The sequence below is a fragment of the Bos indicus genome, chromosome 22 (genome assembly GCF_029378745.1).
Source record: "Bos indicus isolate NIAB-ARS_2022 breed Sahiwal x Tharparkar chromosome 22, NIAB-ARS_B.indTharparkar_mat_pri_1.0, whole genome shotgun sequence".
Taxonomy (NCBI): domain Eukaryota; kingdom Metazoa; phylum Chordata; class Mammalia; order Artiodactyla; family Bovidae; genus Bos; species Bos indicus.
In genome coordinates, this window is record NC_091781.1 from 49,384,684 (window position 1) to 49,400,289 (window position 15,606).

At 40.2% G+C, this 15,606-nt stretch overlaps 1 protein-coding gene across 13 annotated transcripts in view; it reads right to left on the reverse strand.

Annotated features, from left to right (window-relative positions):
• Positions 1 to 15,606, reverse strand: part of DOCK3 (dedicator of cytokinesis 3) — a 304,126-nt gene that overhangs the window by 92,149 nt on the left and 196,371 nt on the right. For all 13 annotated transcript variants that reach the window (XR_011563033.1, XM_070776617.1, XM_070776613.1 and 10 more), the window contains 2 exons: positions 8,140 to 8,228; positions 2,191 to 2,316 (listed from right to left, as the gene is read on the reverse strand). Coding sequence is in view for 12 of the 13 variants with exons in the window: in XM_070776617.1 (XP_070632718.1) it covers positions 2,191 to 2,316; positions 8,140 to 8,228 (215 nt within the window). In the remaining variant the exon portion in view is untranslated. The remainder of the gene's footprint in view (positions 1 to 2,190; positions 2,317 to 8,139; positions 8,229 to 15,606) is intronic.

Here is a 15,606-nt window from a genome sequence, read left to right on the forward strand (position 1 = left end):
CAGGGCCAGCCCTATCGTCTCACCCAAGGAGGGCAAACCCACTCTCATGGTATCTTGTGGGGGCATTAAAGGTACTGTCAGTTGTTAGCACACAATCTGTGCAAAAAAAGTCTTTCCTCGAGAGGAGGTAAGGTAAAAGAGAGGAGAGACACATAGAGGACTGCTTCCTGCCTGTGAATCAACCTCACTTTCAGCTCCAGCACTCGATCCTTCAAGAGCAGACAACTCAGCAAAGAGCACATTCACAGCCCCAGTCTGGACACCCTAGGACTGCCAGTGTCTCTGTCTTGTGGGGCAAATCAGACAGTGATGCCTCAGCTGCCCAATGGAGGAAATGCTCCTGACACTCTGCTTGCCTCACCAATGATACTGATACTGCTTACTTCCAAGGTCATGTCCAACTTTCTCAGAAGCCCTTTATCAACCTGTGTGCCAGTGACACAGAGATTCAGAGTGCTCACAAAAAGATCTCTTTCCACAGGAGAGGTATGGATGCTGTAACTCTTGCTTAAAGATTTTTGACTGAAGCTTGTTTCTTTCTAGTCTCTGCTCACTTTGTTTTGATTCTATGACTGTGTGAGGGTTAAGAGGAAGGCAATGTCCAAATCTTAGACAAACTAGTTCTTAAAAGAGAGAAAAGACTTCAAGCATATCTTTCAGAATATATGACTCCATATCATGAGCCTGGATAGCTCATTTAAAAATGATCATCGGATCAGTTTTGGTAATCACCAATTATTTCTTCAGTGACATGTTGCCAAGAAGCTAGGGATGATGTCTGGGCTCTTCTCCTGATCACTAGGGTTACAGAAGGCTGAGAAACTGTCAGGACAGGATGGGAGACATGTCCTGTGGAGGACTTCACCCTAGGACTGTCATTCAAAAGATCCTCTTGTATGCATGAGCAAGAGACAAAGGCTGTTCACAGCAGCTTGCTCTGCAGTCACAGTGTCTATGGAGAGAGAATAAAAGTGACAGAAAACAAGTCTGGGCATAATATGGGGAGCAGAAGGACAGCTGGAATCCATTACAAGGCCTTCTGTATGCTCAGGCTATACTCTTCCCTGGGTATATGCTGGCATATATTTCCAATAAGAGGAGTTTTCAGCACTATGGAGAATTCCAAAGAGGTGATTATTTAGAGTGGTCACTAACAGTTTAGTCTAGCCTGGCTTGGCTCTTTTAAACAAAAGCAAATACGCTTTTAATTTTAGCAGAACACTGAATGAAACTCAATGGAAAAGGTAGGGTCATGCCTCCTGTAATTCATCCAGACAAGGAGCCATTTCCTTGTTCTTCCTTCCTTCTCATTGTTCCCGTCTTCTCTGGTTCCAGACTGCCTCCCATCCATCAGAGCCATGCCTCCATCCTCCCCTCATTCCCCACAGCCCCCTGGTTCTGATGGCCTGTTTGGATCCACTGCTCTAGCTTGACCCGCATCTGCCTCACTAGGAAGCATGAGCTTTAGATTAACCTGCTGGAACCACACTTGAGAGCCAATGCGTTCCCACTTTCTGCCCTGGCTCTCCATCGGGCATTAGGTGAAAGTGGTTAGGACACTTTCTGAGAAACTGGCCCGGTAGTACTATTCACACTGCCTAACCTATACCATTTGCCAATCCATTTTCCTGATAGGGTATAGTGTTTTCATTGTTATGATTCATTTTTCTGATACAAATAAATCTGCTACTCCTACATGAACTGGGATTCACTGAGTTTTATTTTTCTGATACAAATAAATCTGCTACTCCTACATGAACTGGGATTCACTGAGTATTATTATTCACAATAATACAGGCATTATTTTCCTTAAAGAGGATGTTCTTACGAGGGGATTCTCTTCTAAGATATGTAACTGAAGAGAAGAGTCTAAAAAAGGCATCCCTGTGAGGAGCTCTGTGTTGATTCCTAACATCCAGTCTCCAGAAGAGACAAAAAGGTTCAAGTGCCAGATTGTGCTGTGTTGCCCTGGTGAAGGTATGTGGGGGCTTCTGGAAAAGAACAAATGCCAACAAGAGCCAAAGGAGCCATTGGCTGCAGACTGCAGTCAGCAACCTGACTCTGGCTGCAGAGGCTGTCAATGGCTGCGGGGCTCCTCCACAGTGTGGTGTGCCACCTGCTCACAAGGGGAGCACCACACTCCGTTCTTCTAACCCTTCTCCCACCCCAGCCCCAAGAGGTTCTGCCTACCTGGCATGATGACATCAGGAAATCCCAATTTTCTTGTAATTGCCAATCCCCTATTAAATATCATGGGATTTTCTCTCCTAATCTGTTCCATGTCTCCACGAAGAAGCTGCAGAGAAATGATAAGACCTACAAAAACAAAAGCATTTTTTTTTAAACTCAGAATCACACTTCTACCCTAGAAAACACATAAAGAGTTTTTTTTCCCCCCAGAGAAAAATGTGCAAAATTCAGCATTTTTCTTGAGAAAAGTTTTGAGGCAGAAAGTATACATTATTCTGAAGAGATATTCTAGAAAGCTAATAGAAAAACAGTATCGTAAAAGTAACTTTTCTCAGTGAGCCTATAACCATATTTGAGACCCCCAAAATTGATGTTAAAATGATGGCTTTAAATTTTTGTTCTGAATATGCTACCCAATGATTTACTTGATATCATCAGTAATATTTATCAGTTAAGTTGTCTCACTTTATTAGGTTGCATACTACAAAGCTTAGATACTGTTTTCAAGTCTGTGTATCAAGATATATATATACTAACTTCTGAGATTAAAGGTGAATTTTATAAAAAACCTTAATTTTATTCCCTTCTAAAGTTCACTTTCTAATATTTTCTAAAGTAAAATATTTCATTTAACATTTTATAAATTTTAAAAAAATTCTTTTTATATTGAAGTAGTACATGCTTAGACTGTAAATGGTATTGAACTACATACATTAAAATATGTTGTTTATATTTTTAGTAAACAAAAATATAGATAAGCTGCTGCTGCTAAGTCACTTCAGTGGTGTCCGACTTTGTGTGACCCTATAGACAGCAGCCCACCAGGCTCCCCCATCCCTGGGATTCTCCAGGCAAGAACACTGGAGTGGCTTGCCATTTCCTTCTCCAATGCATGAAAGTGAAAAGTGAAAAGTGAAGTGGCTCAGTCGTGTCCGACCCTCAGCGACCCCATGAATTGCAGCCTTCCAGGCTCCTCTGTCCATGGGATTCTCCAGGCAAGAACACTGGAGTGGCTTGTCATTTCCTTCTCCAATGCATGAAAGTGAAAAGTTAAAGTGAAGTCGCTCAGTCATGTCTGACCCTCAGCAACCCCATGGACTGCAGCCTTCCAGGCTCCTCCGTCCATGGGATTTTCCAGGCAAGAGTACTGGAGTGGGGTGCCATTGCCTTCTCCAATAGATAAGCTAAGTGGATAGTTAATTTGATAGGGTCAAAGATTAATTATGTTTATTTGAAAACTGCTTATAATATTACTTTGAATATACGCAGCAACAAAAAAACAAACAAATTAAAATTAGATTCTTTGTGTAGGTCTATTCTTAGAGAAAATGTGTATTCTTCCAGGATTTTTCAAATGTTTATAATTTGGATGTCTCCCAGTATTCACCCTTCTCCCATCCCTGAAACATCAATCACTTTCCACATGGCACCTGGACCTGAGATGATGCTTCACATTAATATATGTTAAAAATAAAAATTTTAAATTAAAAAAAAAAAGAATCTAAGTCAAAACCATCTCAAAAACCCAGAGGACTATTGTATTAAAACTCAGACTGTGGTCTGGGAGATTAAGTTGCCCTCCTCTCTGTTCCCCAGCATCCCGAAACCTGGGCTCCCTGGTTTAGCCACTAAAGTATCTGATCGAGCTTCAGTTTCTTCATTTACTCAATGAGGGAGTTGAAACATGATTTCCAAACAGCTTCCAAGTTAAGCCTGGCCAAGAAGCAGTCAGACACACACTCCAAAGAAAAGCAGCCTATTCTCCTGGGTTTCCCACAAGCGCACGAAGACCTGCCCTCAGTAGGGCCATCCTAATTGAGGCTCTCTGAAGTCTATGGTGCTCCCAGCACAGAGGGAGGGGTGCTTTTCTAACACTGTTTAAGTGGCCAGTGTCTGTGAGTCATGGACAAAAATCGTAAGACACTGACAATGGCATGGAAACTTTGGTTATTCTGGGAAGTAAGACAAAATTCAGCATTCTAACCTTGTTAGGTGATGGCGGAAACTGCTTTTTGGTTGTTTCTTTTAATGTATTATTACCACTATCCCTCTTTTAAAATGTGTTCCATGTTTTAAACACACCATAGCTTCAGAACTTGTAGCCAAGGGTAGCTTTTTATAAATAAAATACATAAATACAGCAAAAAACACTATAAATATGGGCATGAACAGTCTTCCAAATTGCAACTTGTTTTGTTAAAAAGTAAGGTTCTTGCTTTAGTCCGGCTTTAGGTGAGGGATATGAACTCCCTTCACCTTCCAGCACACTGCGTGTATGTAGCTCCTTGGCATCCAGGCACATATGAGGAAAAATGGGCTCTTAAAACCAGTGAGAGAGGCCCTGAGGAACCCCATGCTACAGAGTTTTAGAGAATTCAAGTACTCCCAGCTGAGCATCTCAAACTTTATAACCTCTGGGTTGGAACTGCTCTGAGGACCCTTCTAGCTGAAAATATGCTGATCTTGATAGAGGTTCTTCTCAACAACTCTAAGAACTGCCATGCCTTGCAGTGGCTTTACACTGTCATTTAAGAGCAACTTGGGGGATTCCCTGATAGCTCAGTTGATAAAGAATCTGCCTGCAATGCAGGACACCCTGGTTCGATTCCTGGGTCAGAAAGATCCTCTGCAGAAGGGATAGGCTACCCACTCCAGTATTCTTGGGCTTCCCTTGTGGCTCAGCTGGTAAAGAATCTGCCCACAATGTGGGAGACCTGGATTCAATCCTTGGGTTGGAAAGATCCCCTGGAGAAGGGAAAGGCTACCCACTTCAGTATTCTGGTTTAGAGAATTCCATGGACACAGTCCATGGGGTCACAAAGAGTCGGACATGACTGATTGACTTTCACTTTCAAGGACAACTTTTTTATTTACAACAGGTTTATAACATTAAAACAAAGAAAGTTATATAAAAGAGGTTATGAAATAGTTTCAAGGTAAAAATTATCTGGGGAAACATGGTTCTATGTAAATTTGATAGTTATCTTCAAGAGTATATTACAAGTTCACAGGTTTTTATTTATATGTTAATTGAGGTACAATGGCACCCCACTCCAGTACTCTTGCCTGGAAAATCCCATGGATGGAGGAGCCTGCTGGGCTGCAGTCCATGGGGTCGCTAAGAGTTGGACACGACTGAGTGACTTCACTTTGACTTTTCACTTTCATGTATTGGAGAAGGAAATGGCAACCCACTCCAGTGTTTTTGCCTAGAGAATTCCAGGGATGGGGGAGCCTGGTGGGCTGCCGTCTATGGGGTTGCACAGGGTCGGACATGACTGAAGCGACTCAGCAGCAGCAGCAGATGTATAATATTATGTAAGTATCAGGTGTATAACAGAGTGATTCTCAACTTTCAAGGGTATGTTCTTTTTGTAGTTATTATAAAATGTTGGCTATATTCTCTGCTGTTATATTGTTGTAGTGTGTTTACTTTATACATAGTGGTTTGTACCTCTTAGTCCCTTACCCCTCCCCATGTCCCTCTCCCCACTGGAAAGCAAGACCTTGTTCTCTATATCTGAGTCTGTTTCTTTTTTGTTATATTTACTAGTTTGTTTTACATTTTAGATTCCACATGTAAGTATTTTGTCTTTCTCTAACTTGTCACTTAGCATAATACCCTTCAATTCCACCTATGTAGCTGCAAATGGAAAAATTTCATTCTTTTTTAAGGTTGAGTACTATTCTATTGTACATATACACTACATCTTCTTTATCCATTCATCTGGTGATGGACACAGGTTGCTTTCATACTTCGGTAATTATAAATAATGCTTCTATGAACACTGGGGTGCAAGCATCTTTTCAAAATAGCATTTAAATCTTTTTCAGATACATACCCAGCAGTGAAACTGTGGGGTCATATGGTAGTTCTGTTTTTAGTTTTTTGAGAATCCTCCATACTGTTTTCCACAGTGGCTACACCAATCTACATTCACACCAACAGGATATGAGGGTTCCATTTTCTCCACAGCCTTGCTAACATTTGTTATTTGTGTCCTTTTTGATGACAGCCATTTTGACAGGTTTGAGGTGATATATCCTTGTGGTTTTAATCTGCATTTCTCTGATGATTAATGATATTGAGCATCTTTTCATGTGTCTGTTGGCCATCTGTATGTCTTCTTTGGAAAAATATCTATTCAGGAGGTCTTATAGATTTTTAAACAGTGCTTCTAATTTAATCAAACATTTCATATTCAGTTTAGAATTAATGCTAACATGTACAATTACACCAAGATTTAGATACATATTAAACACAGTTTTAAAATAAAAGCAGGAAAAAAAGGAGCAGTTGAACTAAGATGAAAGCTGCTTTGAAATAAAGATTTTCTATTTTAGTTTCCAAATGACTGATAATGGCAGACTAATCATTGATTCTCATTAGTGTCAGGCTTTCTCGGTGATGCCAACACTGAAAAGTGAAATTAATATGTGTCTTTTGTGGGGTGGGGTGCTGGGTATGCAGTCTCTGTTCAGGAAAACATAGACTTCACAATGTGACAAACCCTGCAACACTTCTGTTCACTCTGGATTCAAACTGTAACTCAAGTTACGTATCAAAGCACAAGGAATTCACCACAGAAAGAGCAGAAAATACACTGCGGTCAGAAGTAATGGCCAAAAAACACATGAAAAGATGCTCAACATCACTGATTATCAGATAAATGCAAATCAAAACTACAACAAGGTATTTATCACTCACACCAATCAGAATGGCCATCATCAAAAAGTCTACAAATTCTGGAGAAGGTGTGGAAAAAATAAAACCCTCCTGTACTGTTGATGGGAATGTAAACTGGTACCGCCATTGTGGAGAACAATATGGAGGTTCCTTAAAAAACTTAAAAACAGGACAATCATATGGTCTGGCAATCCCACTCCTGGGCATATATTCGGAGAAAAACATAATCTGAAAGTATACACACACCTAAATGTTCACTGCAGCACAGTTTACAATAGCCAAGACATGTAAGCAATTTCAACATCCATCAACAGAGGAATGGATAAAAAAGTTTAGTACATATGTATAATGGAACAATACTCAGTCAAAAGAAGAATAAAATGATGCCATTTACAGCAACATGAATAAACCTAGGATTACCATACTAAGTGAAGTAAGTCAGACAGAGAAAGACAAATATTATATAATACTACTTATATGTAGAGACTAAAAAAATGATACAAATGAACAAAACAGAAATAGAGTCACAGATGTAGAAAACAAACTTACGGATTCTAGGAGGGAAAGGGAAGACTGGGATTGACACATGACTATGTATAAAACAGAAAACCAATAAGGACCTTCTGTATAGCACAAGGAGCTCTACTCAGTACTCTGTAATGACCTGTATGGGAAAAGGACTTTTAAAAGCATGCATATATGCATATGTACAACTGATTCACTTTGCTGTACACCTAAAACTAACACAACATTGTAAGTCAACTGCTGCTGCTGCTGCTAAGTCGCTTCACTGTCTGACTCTGTGCGACCCCATAGAGGGCAGCCTACCAGGCTCCTTTGTCCCTGGGATTCTCCAGGCAAGAATGCTGGAATGGGTTGCCATTTCCTTCTCCAATGCATGAAAGTGAAAAGTGAAAGTGAAGCCCCTCGGTCGTGTCTGACTCTTCGCGACCCTATGGACTGCTGCCTACCAGGCTCCTCCGTCCATGGGAGTTTCCAGGCAAGAGTACTGGAGTGGGTTGCCATTGCCTTCTCCGGTAAATCAACTATACTCCAATAAAAAATTTTTTAAAAGAAGTATTAATAACTAGAGAAGGTTTCAAATCATCACACAAGGAAATAGAAACTGCCTGAAAAGGAGAATAAATGTCTGTAGGAAACAACTTTATATCTGGTAACTGATCAGCACAAATAAACTAAGGTGTGTATGATAAGCAACTGCAGATGCAACACAAAGTCTTCTAGCCAGAGAAGCACCTTACCATGACTGGCACTGGGGGCAGAGTACTTGGCGCTGGACTTGCGGATGATATTCTCGTGGATCTGGGACCACTCACTCTCGTTGTTGCACCTGTAACAGAAGCACAGGCATCATGACAGTCAAGAGTTTTAAACATCTGGTCTGATGTTCAATGTGCAACAACACTTTCCTAAAGAAATGAACTTAAATTTTACTAAATTAGACAAGGTTTGTTTTCTTGGAAGGCACAACAAGATTCACATTTGGGGGAAGAGTAGAAACTCTAAAATGAATCTCTGCAAATATCTCTAAGTGGCAAAATATCCTTTTGTCTGAAGTAGCACTTTCCCGCGTGACGATTTTTTTGTTAGTTCCTTACACATACTTGCAACTAGGCACTAGAGGAAAGTTCCCGACAGAGGAAAAAAACAGTTCCTCTCAACAAGTACTGCTGTTTAGAAACTATCATGTCTTGCATTGGCTTTATACTGTCATTCAACTGTCACTATAATGGCCTCAGAGAAAAATCCTGCTAACCTCAGGGCAATGTGCATATTTGCCTGTGATTTTATTTTAGCCAGATCAGGCTAAGAAGAAAAGTTTAAGAGAGTAGTGGGCTTGGTTCGCTGTGAAATCTTCTGTAGTCAAGGGGAAGGAGGCCTTAGAGAGAAGTCTGGATGCCTAAATATGTAAGAGGAATTTCAGGAGTGGAAGAAAAGAGAGAATGGAGGAACAGACCTGCACCTCTGCTAATTTCTGACATTTTTAGAGTCTTCCCCTCTAAAGAACATTTTCAAGAAAGCTGCAGTCACACAACCATTTGGTACAGCTTAAGAACAGAGACTAGGAAGGGATTCCTCATCTCAAAGTAGACACGTTGATGAAACAACTGAAATGAGATTAGGGCCATCCTTGAAAATTCCATGAGACACTGGGAGTCTTCATAGCCTCAGCCCCTCCTTTCTCCTGTTGGATAGGGAGGACCACTGACCCCAGAAAACAGAGCTCATGCACAAAGGAAAACCCACAAGATCTTTCCATGGTTACTTAGAAGTGTGTGGTCCGGCACAGCCACTTCCAGGCGGAAACTCCAGCAAGAATTCTATCATGTGCCATCCAGTGGTGTGAATGAAGCACAACTGGTTTCTATATAAAAGGCTTTGTATAGAGACCAGAGATAAGGGAGGTTGGTCACTAGACTAATTTTTTTCTAATCAGTAGCTCTTCTGACTTCTCAGTCAGTATAAACATGCATCACTTGCTCAGAGATGTTGCAAAGAAGTGTGAGAGACAAGGTTCTCACAGTCCAGAGCTGTGAGGATAACTTCTGCTCACAGAATTCCTTCCAAGGAGAGGAAGGGAGACAGTGTTCTTTAAAATGATCACTTGAGATTAACAACTCAGTTGGAAGTCAGAAGTGAGAGGTGCTGGCAGCAGCACACCTCGCCCTCCCTGTCTGACATGTACACGATCGCATCTCTTCCAACCAGTCACCACACCAGAGAAGTGCCCAGCTGGTGAGAACTCAGACTAGTCTTGCAGTCAGACTCCTGTCACTTTCTAGGTTTACAAGATCAGTAGTCCTTTCTTTAACAGAAATCTGACTACAGTTTGTCATAAATAGTGTACTCCCCCACCTCACTTCAAAGTAAGAGTCCTGACTAATGCACACTATAATGAATATAGATAATAATATTGTACTATAATAATGAAACATGATAAATATTGCTTCACTGACATATTACAAAATATAAATACATCAAAGTAACACATTATACATCTCAAATATACAGGTATAAAATACACACACACACACAAAAGAATTCCTATAAATAAACAAAACCAAAAAGAGTCTTGTAAATTAACTTCCTCTCTCAATGGGTGGTATAATTTCAGTGCTTCTCCAATAAAATACTCACCGGCTCTTTGGCAGTATACTGAAACCGGTGCTTTTCCAACCACATCAATAGTGACAATGTGTATTACTTCACTGACATCTACCTTTCCAGCCAATACACACAATTCAGATGCCAGACACTCGATGGCTTGCCCCTCATATTCTTCTCCCTTTGTACACCCCTTAACTATCAGTGGCCTTCAGAGCTCTACATTTGAAGCCCATTTCCCTCCTACCATATAAGCTTTCTGGGCTATCTCAACTGCTCCCATGGTTTCAACCACCACCAAAAGCTGCCAAGATCCACCACAGTGTCTCCAGCCCAGACACCCTGCTAAGCTCTTGACCTGCATGGCCACAAGACAGCTTGACGTTTCCTATCCACCTGTCTGCTCTGAGAGATTGCTTCTGAGTAGAACCCACTAGCTCATGAAGCTTTCTTAAAATCTGTCACAAATGACCTCTCTTCTTCATGGCCCTGGTTCAGCCATTATCATCTCTCTTTCAGACCAGTGTAGTCACTTCTTAACTGGCCTTTTGACTCTCTTCCTTTCTAGAATGCCAAGGGAACTACTCAAATCATCTGAAACTCAGTGTCATCAGCATATTTTAACCAATCACTAGGATATTCTCTAAGGAAAAAAAAATGTAAGCATTTATTAACCAAATGAGTTATGATTATAATGAAGCATGATTATGTTGTATCCAATCAAATTAATATTTAGAGCATTATTACTGATATTTATGGTTTGTCCTCAATCATAAAACACACAAGGGACTGTAATCTAAAAGAGGTCTGTGTGCCTCTGTGGCACACCTTCCCCACAGAGAAGATAACCAGCACAGGCAATGACGTAGCACTTCACCACTACATGTCCAGGGATTTTACGGATGGCCAACAGGCACATGAAAAGATGCTCAATGTCACTAATTATTAAAGACATGCAAATCAAAATTACAAGGAGGTATCACCTCACACCAGACAGAACTGCCATCATCAAAAACTGCAAACAACAAATGTTGGAGAGGGTGAAGAGAAAAGAGAATCTTCCTACACTGTTGGTGTAAGAAACAAAAATACAGCTTCCATATGATCCTGCAATCCCACACCTGGGCATATGCCTTGGGAGAGCTCTAACTCGAAAAGATACATGCAGCCCAATGTTCACAGCAGTACTCTTAACAATAGCCAAGACATGGAAGCAACCCACATGTCCATCAATAGATGAATGGATAAAGAAGACGTGGTACATATATGGTGTTCACACACACAAACAGACACACACACATACACTCACACAATGGAATATTACTAAGCCATCAAAAAGAATAAAATACTGTCATTTGCAGCAATATGAATCTATCCAGAGATTATCATACTCATTGAAATAAGCCAGAGAAAGAGAAATATCATTATGATATCACTTATATGCAGAATCTAAAAAGAAATGAACTCATTTATGAAATAAAAATAGACTCACAGACTTAGAGAATGAACTTACAGTTACTAGGGGAAGGGTGGGGGGAAAGGACAGTTAGGGAGTTTGGTATTGACATGGACACATTGCTATATTTAAATATATAATCAACAAGGACCTATTGTATAGCACAGGGAACTCTGCTCCATGTTATGTGGCAGCCAGGATATAAGGGGAGTTTGGGGAAGAAGGGATACATGTGCATGTACAGCTGAGCTGCTTTGTTGTTCACCTGAAACTATCACAACATTGTTAATCAGCTAAACTCCAATATAAAATAAAAAGTTAAAAAAAAAACTCATCAAATGTGAGTGGGGAATAAGTGTGCATGCTGTGCTAAGTCACTTCAGTCTAATTCTTTGCAACCCTATGGACAATAGCCTGCCAGGCTCCTCTGTCCATGGGATTCTCCAGGGAAGAATATTGGAGTGGGTTGCCATGCACTCCTTCAGGGGATCTTCCTGACTCAGGAATCAAACTCACTTCTCTTAGGTCTCCTGCATTGGTAGATGGGTTCTTTACTATTAGCGCCACCTGGGAAGCCCCAGGGAATAAGTAATAGCGAGTGAAGTCGTTCAGTCGTATTCGACTCTTTGCGACCCCGTGGACTGTAGCCCACCAGGCTTCTCTGTCCATGGGATTCTCCAGGCAAGAATACTGGAGTGGGTTGCCATTTCCTTCTCCAGGGGATCTTCCCAACCCAAGGATCGAACCCAGGCCTCCTGCATTGCAGGCAGACGCTTTATCCTCTGAGCTACCAGGGAAGCCCTAAGTAATAGTAATACTCCTCAATTCTACACCTGTCATTGAGCACATAATGTGTAATATACATTTTATATGATTTAAAAATATGACTAACGTGATAAATTTAATATTTTATCTAAGTAGTTATTTATCTATTTCATTAAAGTTGGCCTAAAAATGTTTGAACTTTTTCAGTTTGAAGTTGGAGAGTGGTCATCACATATTCAGAGGTGTCTTGTGTTGATCAAATGTACTATCTACAGACAACCCCCACCCCATCTCAATGCTCCTTGGCATTCTCTCCTTTCCCGTCCTAGGCTCCAGATTCAGAAAGCCTTGTGTTTCCCTGCAACTCCTGCCCCTCTGGACAGGAGGAAACACGATGTCTATATCAGAATAAACTTCACACAGTGGTTATTCATTTGTGATTTTTAAGGTTTCTGGTTCATTGAAAAGTGACCTAGTTTTTACGCCTCAGCTTCTTGTTCTGATTTTTTTAAAAGGATGTGTTGCCTTCCTAATACACATGATATTAAACATCTATAAAGCCAGAGCAGTGATCATGGCAAAAGAAGTACAGGGCTTGAGGTTGGCTCTGAATAACATAGGAAATGATGAGAATGTCAACAATTAATGATGTATTTTGCCAATTCATTAATTAAAACTATACAAGAGGGTTTTTTTTTTTTTTAATCCTTGCAAACTTCAGTCCTACCAAAAGCTGAAGTACAATCAGAATCAGTAAAACCTTTAAGCTTCCAATTCAGTCTACCAAATATATCCTTTAAAACTTACTGGAAAATATTACTTCTCCTGAGGGCTGAATTCACTGTGCTGATGTGGATTTAAAACACTAATCCTAGAGGAATTCCATACCGTGCCCAAAATCGATTATTTCACAAACATGGACGTGTCTTTGAAAGTCTGTTAACACTGTCAAGTGGAAAAACTATCCTACATTTTAACTCTATTACTCCTTCAAAAATTTATTAAAAAACTATCTTCTCTGTTTAAAAAAAAAACATCATTCTTTGGCTTTTTAGAACTGATATAATAGGCACAGCTCAGAGCAAGGAGCTAAGAATAAGTTACACAAGAATCCCACTTCTTGAAAAGTGACATGTTGGTACTGAAAGCTCTTGTTTTTGAAGGAATTAGGCCAATTAAGCTTGACAGCATGATTTCAAGAGAAGTGCTGTGCAAGCCCCTTTCAACAATGAAAATGTGCACAGAAGCAAGGAACAGCTGATATGTGCAAAGAGATGCAACTCTGGAGTGCTATCTATAAACTCCCTGCCCTTGGACAGAGTGGAGTAAGATGATAATGATGATGATTTTGGATTAAAATTTAGTCCTTTTCAAAGGGAGGAAACTTTATCAAGAACCAGGTCCCACTACCCATCAATGAAGAGATTTTGTAAATGGAGAAAGGCTGTGACTGATGCATGAAAGCAAGAAAAAACCCACAAAAATTTCCTCTGTAAGTTATTTCAGAGGAAGATCCTCATCCCATTAAGTACGCAACACTGAACAAAACACAACTTAAGGCAAACAGGTAATAAGGGTATCTGGGCTTTTATTTTCAAATTAATAGACTGTAGTTGATTATACAGAGGCCCATATTAACCAGAATTGTGAATTAAGTTCACTTCATGCCTGATTCAGATACAATAGATAGTACAGAAAAATTCCCATAAATATGGTGAAGATATATTAACCTGGTGATTGACAATATTAGCTTTAATTTGAAAAAAAAATATTGGGTTAAAACCAAAAGAGGAGCTTTTTAAAAGAAAATTTCAGACATACACTTGCTTTAAAAACTCACTTTGACATAAAATCGCAGCAAGATCTTTTTTGACTGACCTCCTACAGTAATGAAAATAAAAACAAAAATAAACAAATGGGACCTAATTAAACTCAAAAGCTTATGCACAGCAAAGGAAACCATAAATAAAATGAAAACAACCCTCAAAATGGGAGAAAATATTTGCAAATGAAGCAACCAACAAGATTAATCTCCAAAATATACAAACAGTTCATGCAGCTCAATATTAAAAAAACAAACATCCCAATGAAAAAAATGGATGGAAGATCCAAACAGACATTTCTCTAAAGAATATGTACATATAGCCAACAAACACATGAAAAGATGCTCAACATCATTAATTATCTGTTGCTGCTGCTAAGTCGCTTCAGTTGTGTCCGACTCTGTGCGACCCCATAGATGGCAGCCCACCAGGCTCCCCTGTCCCTGGGATTCTCCAGGCAAGAACACTGGAGTGGGTTGCCATTTCCTTGTCCAATGCATGAAAGTGGAAAGTGAAAGTGAAGTCACTCAGTCGTGTCCGACTCTTTGTGACCCCATGGACTGCAGCCTACCAGGCTCCTCCGTCCATGGGATTTTCCAGGCAAGAGCATTAATTATCAGAGAAATGCAAATAAAAACTACAATGAGGTATCACCTCGCACTGGTCAGAATGGCAATCATCAAAAAATCCACAAACAATAAATGCTGACGAGAATATGGAGAAAAGGGAATCCTCTTACATTGTTGGTGGGAATGTAAATTGGCACAACCACCATGGAGAAGAGTATGGAGGTTCCTCAAAAAATTAAAAATAGATCTGCCTATGACCCAGCAATCCCACTCCTGGGCATATACACAGAGAAAATCATAATTCAAAAAGATATATGGACTCTAATGTTCACTGCAGCACTATTTACAATAGTGACATGGAAGCAATCTAAATGTCTTATCAATAGAGGGATGGACAAAGAAGATGTGGTACACATATATACAATGGAATATTACTCAGCCATAAAAGGGATGAAACAGTGCCATTTACAGAGATGTAGACAGACCTAGGGGGCTTCCCAGATGGCTCAGTGGGTGAAGAATCCACCTGCAATGCAGGAGATGCAAATTTGATCCCTGGGTGGGGAAGATCCCCTGGAGTAGAGCATGGCAACCCACTCCAGTATTCTTGCCTGGAGAATTTCAGGGACAGAGGAGCCTGGTAGGTTGCAAAGAATTGGACATGACTGAAGCGACTGAGCATGCATGTAGACAGACCTAGAGACTGTCATACAGAGTGAAGTAAATCAAGGAGAGAAAAACCAAATATCGTATAATATCGCTTATGTGTGGAATCTAAAAAAATGCCAGTCCAGGTTTGATGCACGATACTGGATGCTTGGGGCTGGTGCACTGGGACAACCCAGAGGGATGGTATGGGGAGGGAGGAGGGAGGAGGGTTCAGGATGGGGAACACATGTATACCTGTGGCGGATTCATTTTGATATTTGGCAAAACTAATACAATTATGTAAAGTTTAAAAATAAAATAAAATTAATTTTAAAAACATTT